We start from the raw sequence: 15,107 nt of genomic DNA, 5'->3' as shown, positions 1-15,107 counted from the left end.
CAGCACACTCCATTAAAAAAACAAAAACAAAAAAACAAAGGGAAGAATAATAACCAGAAAACAGCAAAGTTCTGTTGCTGTTGTGGTACCTGGCACCATTTTTTTTATTAGCATCTTAATCATCACCTGGAGAAAGAACATTATAGAGTAACATCATTAAAAATAGCTCTGATAAAGCATGGTCACTACTACATATCATAAAGCAGGTACAAGATATTTTACATTCACAGAGGTATGATACAGTACTGTCCTACATCTATATAACTAGAATCAGTTTTGGTTTGAAATTTACTTTGTCTGCAAATAAAATTGCTACCCCTGCCTTTTTTCTGGTCTCTGGTCACATGGAGAATTGTTTACAATCCTTTCACTTCAGTCTATGGGCTTCTTTTTGCAATAGGTGTGTTTCTTGTATACAACATATTGTTGGATTTTGCTTCTTATTCCATTCTGCCAGTCTATTTCTCTTGATTGGTGAGTTGAAGCCATTGACATTGACAGTTATAACTGATATGTACTGACTTATTATCATTGTCCTGTTGTGGCCTTTTGTTGACTCTTTTTACTTTTTCACCTTCTCCTTTTAATTTCTTGCCTTGCCTATTTGATTTGCTCTGTTGGGCCTCATGGTGTTGTTACCTTCAATGTCTTTTTCTAGGATACTGTTTAGAGTTCCTTGTAGTGCTGGTTTGGTATTCATGTAGTTGCTTAGGTGTTTTTGTCTTGGAAGTATCTTATTTCCCCATCCATTTTGAAAGAGAGTTTTGCAGGATACATCAGTCTAGGTTGGAGGTTGTTCTCTTTTAGTACTTGAAATATCTCACTCCAGGCTCTCCTTGCTCTAAGAGTTTGTGTTGAAAAGTCTGCTGTGATTCTGATGGGCTTTCCTTTGCATGTGATTTGTTTCTTTTCTCTTACTGCTTGTAACATTTTGTTCTTCTGTTGGGTTTCTGGGATCTTGATTATTATATGTCTAGGTGTAGATCGTTTTTTATAGTGGCTAGTTGGGGTCCTATATGCCTCACCTATATGAATGTCAAATTTTTCCCCTCTGTTTGGGAAGTTTTCTGTCATTAATTCTGTGAACAGCTTTTTTAAGTCATTTGTGTTTTCTCCTGCTATTTCATGGATTCCTATCAGTCTTATGTTATTCTACTTTGCATCATTTAGGAGTTGTTGGATCAATTTCTCATGATCCCTTATTGTTTTTAAGAGACCTCTCATTTCATGGACACTGACTGCAATCTTATCTTCTATGTCTGAGAGTCTATCTTCGCATTCTTTTATTCTGTTGTGTACACTTTCAATGGAGTGTTTAATCTCCTGGATATCTGTTTGAATCTGTTTTATGGATTCCATTTCTTTCCTATGTTGGGCATTTATTGTTTCCATTTCTTTCTTATGCTGGGCCTTCTATCATGGTGATGATGATGAGCTCATCTTTTTTTTTTTTTTGTCAGTTTCTGTTCTAGAGTGTCGAAACACGTCTTTCATTTTGCTCACCATCTCTATGGTTATCTGGGAAATTATTTCTGTTTTGAATTTTTCTAGAGCCTGATTGATCTGTTTTGTTACTTCCTGTGCTTTGAGTTCAGGGTGTCCTGGTGGTTCACTATTGGCCTGTTCATCCTCATTTGCCCTACTGTTTGCCATTGGTGAACTGGCAATCTGTCTTTGTGTCTTGATTAAGTGTTTTCTCATTTTTATTTTTGTTGTCTGACTGTCCTTGCTTTAATCTCTGGGTTATTACCCAAGTCTTCCTGATATAGTTGCACCTTAGCTTCTGTGTCTCTAATGACCCACAGACATTCTCATCTTCATAACATCAGAGAAAACAGCTCATCAAATTGATCACCATGCTTTATCCGAACTGATACAATAAACAACACATTAAGATCAAGCACAACTTGGAAACTGAGCACCTGTGGTAGTCACTAGTCTATCATCCTTAAATCATTTGAATTAAATTGAAATCAAGAAGCAGTCCAGAACATGTCTGCAGTGAACAAAATTTCAGTATAGTATATTTACCATTTAATGGCTCAGACAGAGCGAGGTTGCAAGACCCCTGGTCTCAGTTAGCTGATGGCTGAACCCCATGACACTGACTAACTTCAGGCTGCAAGGCCCAGATTGAGTTCCCCAACCTTCTGAATGGTTGAACTCCACACCCTTCTACTACAGGTTTCCCACGCCCTTTCTTTAAAGATACTCAATGTTGGGAACTCAGACAAATACCCTCTATGACCACCTCTGCCTCTGCAGAGTGGGTCCAAAGACTGTCTCACTCAGGAGGTCTGAGAGTGCGCGGGGGGCAGGGGGTTTCAGGGTCACCCGTGTGGCTACCTTCCTGGTGCTGGAGCATGGCGGCTCCCAGTGGGGAAAGACGTGGCTATCCTTCCCGCAGTGGATCAGGGCCCAGGCAGCCCTCCTGGTTCCAGAACGATGGCAGCTTCCAGTGGGGGAATAATTAATTTTTTAAAAAGACCTTAAACACCTCCCTTACTACTTTGAATGCCCTTTGACCAAGTTAGCTCTCCCACCTCTTTCCAAATGCACTTTGGTCAAACTCCCCAGCTTTTCTTGACAGTCCCTCCTAGACTGTGCATGCAGTTAAAAAACTCCCTGCCCCCTCAGACTTCTCTTACCAGACTCTTCCAGATGATGATCTGGCCACTCCCAGATATTTTCCTCAAGATTTTTCTCCCATATAAGCCATCCACGCTGATCACTTGTCATGCAGTAAGCATCCATGAGAAGCTCTGCCCACTTTCTTTTCTTTCAAAATCCTATGTAAAGGAATAGACTCATGTGTGCCATCCAGAACACATAGGAAGCAATAATTTCTCTAAATGAAGAACAGCTAGAGGATTTGGAGTTTGTGGCTGCCAAAGCAGGTAGTGTTTGAGGAACAAATCCTGGAGACAGGAGGGCCACAGAGAATTTAGACTGATACTATAGGGTAATATCTATTCAAAGAAGATTCAAATTTCTAAGCTGTTCTTGTACAAAATGAAAATTTGAGAAATGTAGCAGAAGCCAAGACTGTGAGTACAAAGAGCTAACGAGAAGATTCAGGCTTCATGAGAAATTATATAAATAGAAGGTCAGGATTGGCTTAAACTGGGGGCTTCATTAGCAACCAAGTATATAATCGAGCCCTTATAATCAAAGCTGCACACTAAGATCAATACCCAAACCTAGGCCTTTAAAAAAATATTTACAGTAATCCCTACGTGGAATCAAAATAATCTGATTATACTCTATCTACTTGATAGAAGAAAGTTAACATCTATTGAGTTAGAATATTTTTACTATATTTACAATACAATATTTAGTATATAATTGTAAAATTTGAAGCATACGAAGCAACAGAGCAAGTGATCAAGAAGCAAGAAACATTACAAAAACATATTCATAGGTGTTTTAAATTCTGGACAATATTAAATGTATAAAACCAGGTTGTTCAATGTTTTGCTTTTGTTTTGATGCCTGTTTTTGTTTTGACACAGGGCCTTGTTACGTAGTCCAGTCAGCCTTGAACTGATAACTATACTCCTGCCTCAGCCTACCAAGTGCTGGGATTGCAGGAGTGTGTCATCCTGCCAGGCATGAAACCAGTTTTTAAGATATGCAATGTCATGAAGCCTCCAAGTGTTTTGGTGGTCACTTCTACAAAGGGCTCCAACAAACATACAAGTGTTCCACCCTTCTTCTAAAAGGAATAAACCAAAAAAAGCAATCACAGGTTGCTTAGATAACTCAAGCATCCAGATTTGATCTCTGTCTTTTTTTCTTTTGTCTTTCTGAGGGAGTTCCAACTGCAAGATGTACACTTTCCTTAGTATTTTTTATAATTTTATTTAAATAGAAGAACCAATAAAGTAGTCGTTAATGACAAAAAATACCAAAAATGAGTTTAAAACAATTTAATTATCAAACACTTTGAAGTAATCTTTTTTATGTTCCTAGAAATTTCTGGAGGGCTTTTTTCATATCTTTGTTCCTAAAACTATATATCACAGGGTTAAGGAGAGGGGTCAAAACAGAATAAAAGAGAGTCACAATCTTTTGCATCCCAGCTTTATGCCCAGATGTTGGACTCCCATACGTCACTAGTACTGAGCCACAGAAAAGGGAAACCACAGCCAGGTGAGACCCGCAGGTGTTAAAAGCCTTTCTTTTACCAGCTGCTGAAGGGACCTTCAATACAGCTTTTAAAATCAAAGAATAAGTCCCCATGATGAAAAGCAAGAGAATAACAATGGCTACAGCACATAAGGTGGAGATGACAAACTCTATCACCACAGATTTTCTGCAAGTCAGGGCTAACAGAGGACCTGGGTCACACAGAAAGTGATCAATTATCATGGACCCACAAAAGGACATTTGGGAGACAATGATGATGGGAGTCAAGAACCACAGGAAACCAAGTATCCAGCAGCCTAACACAAGATTGGTGCAGAGACGTCTGGTCATCATGGACGGATAGTGTAGAGGCCTGCAGATGGCAAGGTACCGATCAAAGGCCATAACCACCAGGAAAAAGCATTCAGTGCAACCCAAGGAGAAGAAGAAGTAGAACTGGAGAAAGCACCCAGAGAAGGAGATGAACTTGGTGTCAGAGAGGAAGTTGGCCAACATGTTGGGGACTGTGGAAGTGACATACCAGATCTCCAGGAAGGAGAAGTTGGCCAGCAGGATGTACATGGGCGTGTGCAGTCTCAGATCCCAGTGCACGGCACAGATGACGGAAGCATTGCCCATGAGGGTGAGGAGGTAGACAACAGAGAAGAGCACAAAGAGGAGGATCTGCCCCTCCCGGGGGCAGGGGAAGCCCAGGAGGATGAAGCCGGTGATGGTGCTGGAGTTGCTGGGGCTGTGGAAGCTTTTCATGTGTCTGTGAGCTGTAAAAGTACAACATTTGATGAATGGTACAATACATAAGATGGGACTCTGGTTCATAGTTAAATAATCATGGGAAATAAAGCACATAGAAACACATCAACATCAATAACTGCTTTAAAATATGTAAAATTGATTCTTTTCTTCCATTTACATTTTCATTATGGGTTTAAGAATAGTACTGATTGGTCAGAATTCAACTTTTCAACATATATACAATACTCTCAATCAGGAATGTATGTAGTAAAACACACACACACACACACACACACACACACACACACACACATTCACAAAACTGGATTTCTTAGCCAGGCTTGACGGTGCATGCCTGTAATCCCAGCACTCTGGAGGCTGAGGCAGGAGCATTGCTGTGAGTTCGAGACCAGCCTGAGTTACATAGTGAGTTCTGGGTCAGTCTCAACTACATAGTGAGACCCTGTCTCAAAAAACAAACAAACAAACAAACAAACAAAACCACAGAAAAGCAAAATAGGATTTCTTCCAATTTCTGTGGAAATGAAATCATTTCAGCTCTGTGTGTAAGTGTGGGTTGCCCCACTACAACCTTCTACTTTTGCAACAGCCATACAGACTTTAATGAAATGGAATCCAATTAGTTTCTTTCTTTCTACACAGATACCAATTAGCTTCCCAACTTGTTTCTAATAAAGTACAACTTCCAAACAACAGACTTTGATTTACTATCTTAACATCTCCAAACTCATCTGTGATTTCATGAAGAGAAATGTACACATAAACTGTTTTACAAAGATTACACATACTCTATGGTAACAGAACCACTGCACCTATAAAATAGGGCACACTGAAGAAACTCTGTTTCAGAGTGTATCAGAGTGTGATTCGTCCCCACTCCTGCCCTCCTCCCAGTGAGCTTCTGCATTCTTGGTCACACGTGTACCATTTCAGTAGAAGCAGAGCCCATCTCTGAAATTCTTTGCACCAATGGTTGGCCAATTATTTTAGTAAATAATTTAGAATTGTGGACCAAATATGGTTGCAACTATGGTCTGCTACTGTAATACAAAAACAACCATATACAGTACTTAAGTAAATGTATGTAACTGTGTTCCAATAAAACTTTAAGTCCAACACAACTTAAATTTTATATATTTCTCACATTTCATGATATCTTCTTCTACTAATTTTAAGTTAAATTTAAAATAAGATTTATTATCTTGTGTACCAACTTCTGACAAGGAATATAAAATTATGCACTACAAACATGTTCTAAGAAAAAAAAATCCAACCTACCAAAACGATGTTTAAACTTTCATCTGCCTTCTGGCTGTATTAACATAAGCATCAGATCAGGTTATGTTCATTGACCGTGGTTTGCTTCTTCCTGTCCTGTCCTTCATAAGGTAGAGACCAGGAACTATCCACTTACTATGGAACTAGCTCCTAGTAGAAAAAGTGGCTTTGATAGAAAGAGCAGGCACACCTAGAGGTGTGTAGCTGGAATCACCTTGTTCTGTGGCACTAACGCTGAACTTATGAGCCAATTTCAGATAATAGTAATGACTTTACAAAGCCCTGGAAATTTGCCTTTCTGTCTGTTCAAACACACACACACACACACACACACACACACACACATATGCACACTCACTCATCCGTATAGGCACACATGGCATCTTCTGCATAATATGTAAGTAAAATGACACTGGGTCTTTTCAACTTCTAGAAGTGGTCCAATACTTTCAGGAATCAGGGACTTTGCTCCTCTTGTTCTTCAGTTTTACTCATGATACCCAATTGTCCAGCACAGTCTGAAGAAGCCAGTAGGTATCTCATAAATACTTGTTGAAAAGATGATATTTACACTGTTATGAACAGAATATCAATAAATCACATACACATAGATGGGTACCAACTATTTCACTCAAACTTATATAATGCTTTGAGATGAAATTTGAGGAATCAACATACAAAATAAATGTTGTTGTGGACAACCCTACAGTGCTCCAACAGACTTGAAAGGAGGAAATGTGAAGTTAAACAATCTGGTAATAGAACATGTCCAACCTCAGATGACTGCTAAAGATAGTTATGGTCCAGTAGCTTTGGATGCAAAAAAATAGAAAAGAGGGGATGACAGTTCTATGGGATGCAAGTCATTTTTATTCAATTTTTAACTTCTAGAAGATTTATTTTCTTTAAATGAAAAAAAAACTGTACACCAGTTCAGAGGATGTCAGGGACTTGATTCATCAAAAGATGATCTTGAATTACAGTTATTGCTTAGATGAAAACATCAGTTAGATATGTTGTCACTTCTAGATGCAACCAAAAGATCTATACCAGCTTCTCTCAGGACAATCCTCCAACCTTAAGTCTGACAAAGCTACCCTAGTAAACAAGAGGGCATGGAAATTATTTTCTTTGCCATCACCATTTTATTCTTGACCTAACCAAATTGAGAGTGAGTGAAGAAACAGATATTTCTAGCAAAGGATTATGGGTTCTCACCTTTTACTATGTGTCTTCCCTGTTCAAAGAGCAGTAGAGGAAACCCCCTGACACCTGCTGAGCAGGATCTGCCCAAATAACAGGTAGATTCCTCCACATGGCCTGCAGAAGGGAGAATTCATATTAATACAATGATTTCAGTATTGTTCGTATGTGTATAGGTTGCTTCCTCTGACAACCATTCAAAAAAACCTCCATCTTCGCCTGCATTATAGCTCACAAAAGTTGGGATAGAATCAGTTTAAAAGTCAGATCCTTTGATAAAGATGTAAACTGATTCAATGGTATCTCATTTCAAAAGTATTTATTTCCAAGGATAATCCAAGAAGACACAATGGTGGGAAATATGGGAATGATTTCAATAGCCAGTTGCTTCACTTAGTATAGACAGGAGATTGTCATACCTGTCCAATTTTTGCAAAGCACTAGAGAAACTTCCCTATTTATAAGAAGCTGTAGACAGGTTACCGGAGAAAACCAAACAATTTAAACTAAGAAACCTAGGGTTTTAATTACAGTCTATGCTTCATCGACCATAGAATCCTTGTCCATTGAATTATATAAACTATTTCCTAATTCCACCAACTGTAAAATAGGATAATACTTTCCCCCAATGGTTTCTTCCCTTCAGGTCTTAAGTAAGATGACATATAGAAAGTACTTGGTCTAGGGCTGACCAGTTAGTCATCTTAGAGATTACTGGCTACCTGCCATAAACCAACCAAGACAGAAAGAAGTCTTATTTAGATGGCAATGATTTTTCTAGCTCTGATATGTTTATTTTCTTCTCTATGCATCACTTCATCTTCCATCATAGACAAGAAGAATCCAAAATTGAAGTTACTCTGATAGTGCTGAATTTTCCAAAAGAGCAGACAGAGGCGGTGATAATTATCTGGAAGCTGCTGTTACAACTATCAAAAAGTGGAGGAATAGAAATAGGGTGAAGATCTCTGTGTTTGCTGGATGAAGTAGAGATAATATAAGCAGAGCCTCCAGGGAGTGAGCCCTGTTGAGTGCTCTGTGAGGGTCAATTTTTGCACACTATGAAAACCATGACAGGAGATTCTTGTGTGTTGGTTCTCCCTTCCTCTGAGGCCTATCTCCTCTGGAGACTCTTGGGGCTTCCTGCCTCTGTTTTCCAGTATAGCCAAAACTGTTATTTTTTCCATCATCAAGCTTCTCATGAGATATGTGTAATCAGTCTTCACGTGCACTCAGAGCACCTACCAAGTGTTTGAGGAAAATTCTGCCCAAAAAACATATGGCATGGTGACTGCCATGCTGGAAGTTATTCCTGGACCTCTAGTGTGTACCATCAGTCAGGGATACTAGGGACAGAGCCATAAATGAGAGACAGTTTGAAGGTGTGGTGAAATCAGTTGTAGCGTTGTGCAGTTTTGTAAGGAATACTACTCTCCCTAGGGTACCTTGGCTTTTTTATAGATTTTCTCTCCCTTGTTTGGGTTTGGAGCCTGAGAATCTTAATCAGTTGCCTTGAGGACATAATCCCTATGCCCAGATCAGGAGTTAGATCTTTATTTGCCTGTACCACTGGAAATTGGGCTTTAAGATTTCCCCATCCCTGGAGTAGGTGCAAGTCTTTTAGCACAACTTATTTGATGTCCCTTTGTCCCTAGATGTGGAAGGCATTTTATTTCAAGTACTTATTAGTTCATTTCACCTTCTTGTTTTAACAGATTTGTTCTCTTCTCTGTCCACAGTATAGAATTCAAAATTGTCCAATATCCTCCTCCTCCTCCATTTCTCTATTTTCCCCCAACCCCATTTAAATTTTCTCCCCCAACAGTAAAATTACCATACTGATGGCATATTCATTGTGTATAATTTTCTTGTTTGTTTTAGATATTTTTATATACCTACAAATCTAGTTCATATGACTAAAGGTGGAAAATCAGTAGTTACCACAGTTTGTCATTTTCTAGGCTGCCTGTGATAGTATTGTTATTGCTGATTGTACTACTTAAGCCAAGGTGACATAACTGTTCTAATCAGTTGTTCTTCCTGGTATGCCAAGACTGAGATTGCCTAAGGGTCATAAATAATACCATATGTCAATACCATAAAACAAGGGGGTAGGCCAAATAAACAGCAACTTCTCATCCTCAATAAATTGAAAAGATAGAATCTTGCAACAGACTCAAAACTCAAAAGCCAGCTACACCTGAAGACACCTCTGAGGAGTAGTCATTCTAAGGGTTCTCAATACTAGCAATAAAGCTATGTGGCATACACAATTTACAAGCATCGACCCAGGGATTAAACTTCAAAATTATATAAATTGAGAAGGACTTAAGAAAAATGCAACACCAAACTTTCCCCTCAGCAAAAACAAACCCAGGAAGCAATAAGGTAGAACAATTTGAAAGTCATCCACCTGGACTCTCTGAAATGGTAACAGTGGCATGGAGCAGACCCCAGTGAGAAGTCCATGCAGACACCCTCAGTAAGTGCTTGTAAGCCCAAGCCACAGGCCCATCTGAATACCATGGGTAAGATTGTGCAGGCCCCAGCCAGAGACCCACTGGGACAACAGATCAGCAGCATGGGCATGCAGTCTCTGGCCAGAGATATATCAGAACAGCAGCACAACTCATAGGTCCAGAAGTTCATCCTTTGGGCCCCAGAATTAGTGTAGTGGTGAGCAGAACAGAAGAGCTTTCTGAAGCTTGTTGAGAACTACAGCCTACAGGGAGAGCAAAGAGTTACTTCAATAAAGGTGCAGAAGACTGCAGCAGTTGGTGAGGTGTTGAGGTCAACACCTCTTAGAAGAACCAAACTTGTTGTGAGGGAAGGGTGGCTCCAACCTGCAGTAGAACTGTACAGAGTTCAAACCCAGGAAAAGTCAGTAAGCTCAATTCTAGCCTTATAGACAGAAACCAGTCTGAACTTCAGTGGAATATGGCTGACTCGTTGAGATCAGTCAATACTGATCAATATGCTACCCACATTGTCCCCAGGTGACAACAGAGACATGTCTTGAAGAGGACTTTTTTCTTTTCTCCTTCATTTCTCACTTTTTTTGTGGCTGTTTTTGTCCTCTTTTTTCTCAATTGTTCTTATTTTTGTAGGAGTGAGAATACAGATTCTGATTCTTTCATTGCTGCCAGTTTGTCCTGTTCTTATTTTTTTCCTTCTTCTCTCTTCTCCTTCTGTCCTCACATGTCCCAAAGTTTGCATGATCTTCCTGTGTCTTCTAACCTTACTGCTAACCTTTCCCTCCCCTTCTATTTCTGTATCTCCACCACAACTTCTTCAAAAAGCATCCCTGTGAGCAAATTTACTATATTGAAGGGCTTATTTACTGTAAATATATTTCTGGTTGGTTCTAGATTTTTATATATAACCACAAGTCTTGTTCATGTGCTCAAAGGTACTAGATTAATAATTACCATATTTTATCATTTTCTAGGCTGTGTATGATGCTGTTGTTGATGCTGATTGAATTATTTTGGCCATGGTAACATGACTGTTCTACTCAGTTGTGCTTCCTGGTATACCAAGACTGAGATTACCTAAGGGCCATTACAGACTCAAATCTGCATGTAAACTAACCCTGAAAGACAACCCAAGAAGTAGCCATTCCATAAGGGTTCTAGGTACTAGCAAAAAGATATTCACAATAAGCACTTTACAAGCAGTAACCCAGAAATTAAAACAAAAAAAAAATCAACCTCAACAAAAACAAAAATAGAAAGGAAAAGACACCTAAATAAGACTTGAAACCAGACTTCCAGATCACCAAAGGCAACTCCAAGGGGAAGTGAGAACAATCTGAAACTCAAGCACCTGCACTCACTGAACTCACAACAAAAGAGGATCTGAAAAAAATAAAATCAGAAATTATTTCTCAGATAACTACAGAGGTGGTGTCCATGGTGAAAGACATGATTAATATAACTCTAGAGCAGACAGGAGGAGCTCAGGAACATGATGAAATCCCAGCATAGGAGATGAGTGGGATCCATAAAGCAGATTCAAACAAACATCCAAAAGATTAAAAACTCCACTGATAGTTCATGCAGCAGAATGAACCAATGTGAGGACAGAATATCAGATATAGAAGACAGGATTGTGATTAGTGACCAGGAAAACAAAGATTTCTGAAAAATAGCAAGGGACCATGAGAAATCAACACAGTGGCTGGTAGATGATGCAAAAAAGAAAAATATAAGACTGATGGGAGTAAATTAAGAAACAGAAGATAGTGCAAATGACATAAAATACTGTTCACAGAAGTAATGGAGGAAAACTTCCCAAGCAGAGAATAAGAATTTGACATACAATTAAGTGAGGGATATAGGACTCCCACTATCCTTGATCAAAACATATCTACACCTAGGCATATAACAGTCAAGATTCCAGAAACCCAATAGAAGAACAAAATTCTACAAGCAGTTACAGAAAATAAGCAAATCATATTCAACGGAAAGGCCACCCAAATAACAGCAGACTTTTCAACACAAACTCTCAAGTCAAGGAGAGCTGGGGTGAAGTATTTCAAGGCCTAAAAGAAAACAACCTCCATCCCATGTTGATTAACCCTGCAAAACTGTCTTTCAAAATTGATAGAGAAATAAGATACTTTCATGACAAAGAGCACCTGAGGAAATTCATGAATACCAGAACAGCAACCCAAAAACTTTAAACAATATCCTAAATAATATCACAACCATGCAATGCCCAAAAGAATTAATCCATTGGGCAAGAAAAGAAATTAAACACAAAAGGAGGGGAGATCCAACAACAGGAAAAGATCATGACAAGAATAAGTCAATACAAATCAGTTGTAACCATCAATGTTAATGGTCTCCATTCACCATTCCAAAGAAATATACTGGCAGAATGTGTCAAGAAGCAACATCCAACAATATGCTGCATACAAGAAACATACCTACTTCAAAAATAAACTCATGGTATGAAAGTTAAACAGTAGAAAACAATACTCCATGACACAGGAACCAAAAAAAATCAGGAGTAGCTATCCTATTCACAGATGAAATTTATTTCAAACCAACACTTATTAAAACAGACAAAAAAAGTCAATACATCTTTGTAAAGGTAACAATTCAAGAGGAAGACATAATAATCATAAATATATGTGCACCAAATGTTAGTATAGCCAACTATATAGAGCAAATATTCACAGACATGAACAAGCAAATAAGCAGTAATACAACAGTAGTGGGAGACCTCAATACCCCATTGTCACAAATAAATAGGTCAACTAGAAAAAATAAACAACAAAAATACTAGAACTCCATCAAACTCTTGAATAAGTGAACATAACAGATGTTTACAGAGTGTTCCATCCCACAAAATCAAAATACAAGTTCTTTTAGATGCACGTGGATCATACTCCAAAATAGATCACATATTTATTCATAGAACATGTTTTAGTAAATGCAAAGGAATTGAAGTTATCCCCTATATATTATCAAAGCATACTGTGATGAAATTGGAGATCAATAGCAAAAGAATCTGCAATTTCATAAACACATGGAAATTAAATATCACTTTCCTGAACAACCAATAGGTCAGAGGAAATTAAACAAATCAGATATTTTCTACAATTAAACAACAGCCCAAGTACAACATGTTAGAATTTATGGGAAAAAATGAAAGGAGTCTTACAAGGGCAATTCATATCAGTGAATACTCATATTAGAAAAGGAGAAAGAGCTCAAATAAAGAACCTATTGATATCACCAATAGAGCTAAGAGATAACTTACAATGATGGAAAAAATTTTCAGCTACTCTGCAGACAAAGGACTATTATCTAGAATATATAAAGAACTAAAAAAATCAGATCCCCCAAATATGAAAACCCTATTCAAAAATAGGCATCTGAAATGAACATACATTTCTCAGACAACAAAGTAAAAGCAGCAAATAAACATATGAAGAAATGTTCAACATCACTGGTCATTTGAGAGATGCAGATGAAAACAACACTGAGACTCCACCTCACCCCAGAAAGAATGGTTGCTATTAAGAAATCAACCAATAACAAATACTGGTGGGGCACGATCACCACTCCTGTTCAATATAGTTCCTGAAACATTAGCCACAGCAAATAGACAAGAGAAAGAAATCAAAGCAATAAAGATAATTAAACTGTCATTATTTGCTGATGATATGATACTCTACATTGAAAACCAAAAAAACTCCACCAAAAGACTTCTAGACTTAATTGACACTTTCAGCAGAGTAGCTGGATACAATGTCAACACTCAAAAATCAATAACCTTCTTGTACACAAATAACAGACTCACTGAGAGAGAAATTAGGGAAACAATTCCTTTCACAATAACATCCAAATAAATGAAATATCTAGGAATCAATCTAATGAAAGAAGCAAAAGACCTCTACACTGAAAACTACAGCACTCTGAAAAAAGAGATTGAAGAGGATATAAGAAAATGGAAAGACATCCCCTGCTTCTGGGTAAAGGAAGAATCAACATAGTGAAAATGGCCATACTACCAAATCTGCTATACAGATTCAATGCAATGCCGATTGAAATTCCAACACTATATTTCACAGAACTAGAAAAAAGAATCCAAAAATTCATTTGGAGACCTAGAATAGCAAAAGCTTTTCTAGGCAATAAAGACATGGCAGCGGGTATAACAATTCCCAATTTGAAATTATACTACAAAGCCACTGTGACAAAAAACAGCACTGTACTGGCAAAGAAATAGACCTGAGGATCAGGGGAATAGATTGGAAGCTACAGAAATGACTCCAGATGTACTCAGCTACCTCATCTTTGACAAAGGAGCCAAACATCCTCAGTAGAGGAAAGATAGCCTCTTTAATAAGTGGTGTTGGAAAAAATTGGATTTCAACCAGCCAAAGCTTAAAACTAGACCCTTATCTTTCACCACGCACTAAACTAAAATCGAAGTGGGTTAAAGATTGAATTATTAAAAAAGAGACACTAAATATGTTGAAAGATAAGTTAGCCAGAACCCTTGAAGATATTGGCATAGGAAAAGACTTTATTAACAAATCTTCAGTATCACGGGTTTAGCACGAAGAACCAACTGGGATCTCATCTTATTAAAAAGATTCTGCACTGCAAAAGAAACCACTAACAGAGCTAAGAGACAACCTACAAAGTGGGAAAACATTTTTACCAGCTGCTCCTCAGACAAAAGACTATTATATAGAATATATAAGGAACTCGAAAAAAATCTGCCCCCCAAATATAAAGACCCAATTCAAAAGTGGGCATCTGTAGCTGGGTGTGTGGGCACATGCCTGTAACCCCAGCACATGGGAGGGTGGGGCAGGAAGATCGCTGTGAGTTCAAGACCAGCCTGGGCTACATAGTGAGTTCCAGGTCAGTCTCAACTACATAGTGAGACCCTGTCTCAAAAAACAAACAAACAAGCAAAACTGGGCATCTGAAATGAACAGACATTTCTCAAAGATGTAAAATCAGCAAATACATACATGAAAAAATATTCCACATCACTGGTCATGCAAGAGATACAGATGAAAACAATTCTGAGATTCCACCTCACCCCACAAAGAATGGCTGCTATCAAAAAATCAACCAATAACAAATGTTGGCAGGGATGTGAGGAGGAAGGAACACTTCTCCATTATTGGTGGGAGTGCAGACTGGTGCAACCATTATGGAAAGCAATATGGAGATACCTCAAAGAACTAGGATTAG

The 15,107-nt window shown here is 38.3% G+C and overlaps 1 protein-coding gene across 1 annotated transcript; it reads right to left on the bottom strand.

The window, feature by feature from the left end:
- Positions 1–3,960: 3,960 nt before the first annotated feature.
- LOC104850427 (olfactory receptor 11G2) lies at positions 3,961–4,908 on the bottom strand. The gene has a single exon (XM_010607388.2). The coding sequence runs from the start codon at positions 4,894–4,896 to the stop codon at positions 3,961–3,963; it is 936 nt and encodes a 311-aa protein (XP_010605690.1). The 5' UTR covers positions 4,897–4,908.
- Positions 4,909–15,107: the final 10,199 nt, after the last annotated feature.

The sequence above is a fragment of the Fukomys damarensis genome, unplaced genomic scaffold (genome assembly GCF_012274545.1).
Source record: "Fukomys damarensis isolate Sample0158 unplaced genomic scaffold, DMR_v1.0_HiC HiC_scaffold_17, whole genome shotgun sequence".
Taxonomy (NCBI): Eukaryota; Metazoa; Chordata; class Mammalia; order Rodentia; family Bathyergidae; genus Fukomys; species Fukomys damarensis.
Note: the sequence above shows the minus strand (reverse complement) of the source record. Positions and strands in the feature narration are given on the sequence as shown.

Bases quoted from the DNA above. Each gene is read 5' to 3' on its own strand.
- LOC104850427 (XM_010607388.2), bottom strand. From the start codon at position 4,896: ATGAAAAGCTTCCACAGCCCCAGCAACTCCAGCACCATCACCGGCTTC.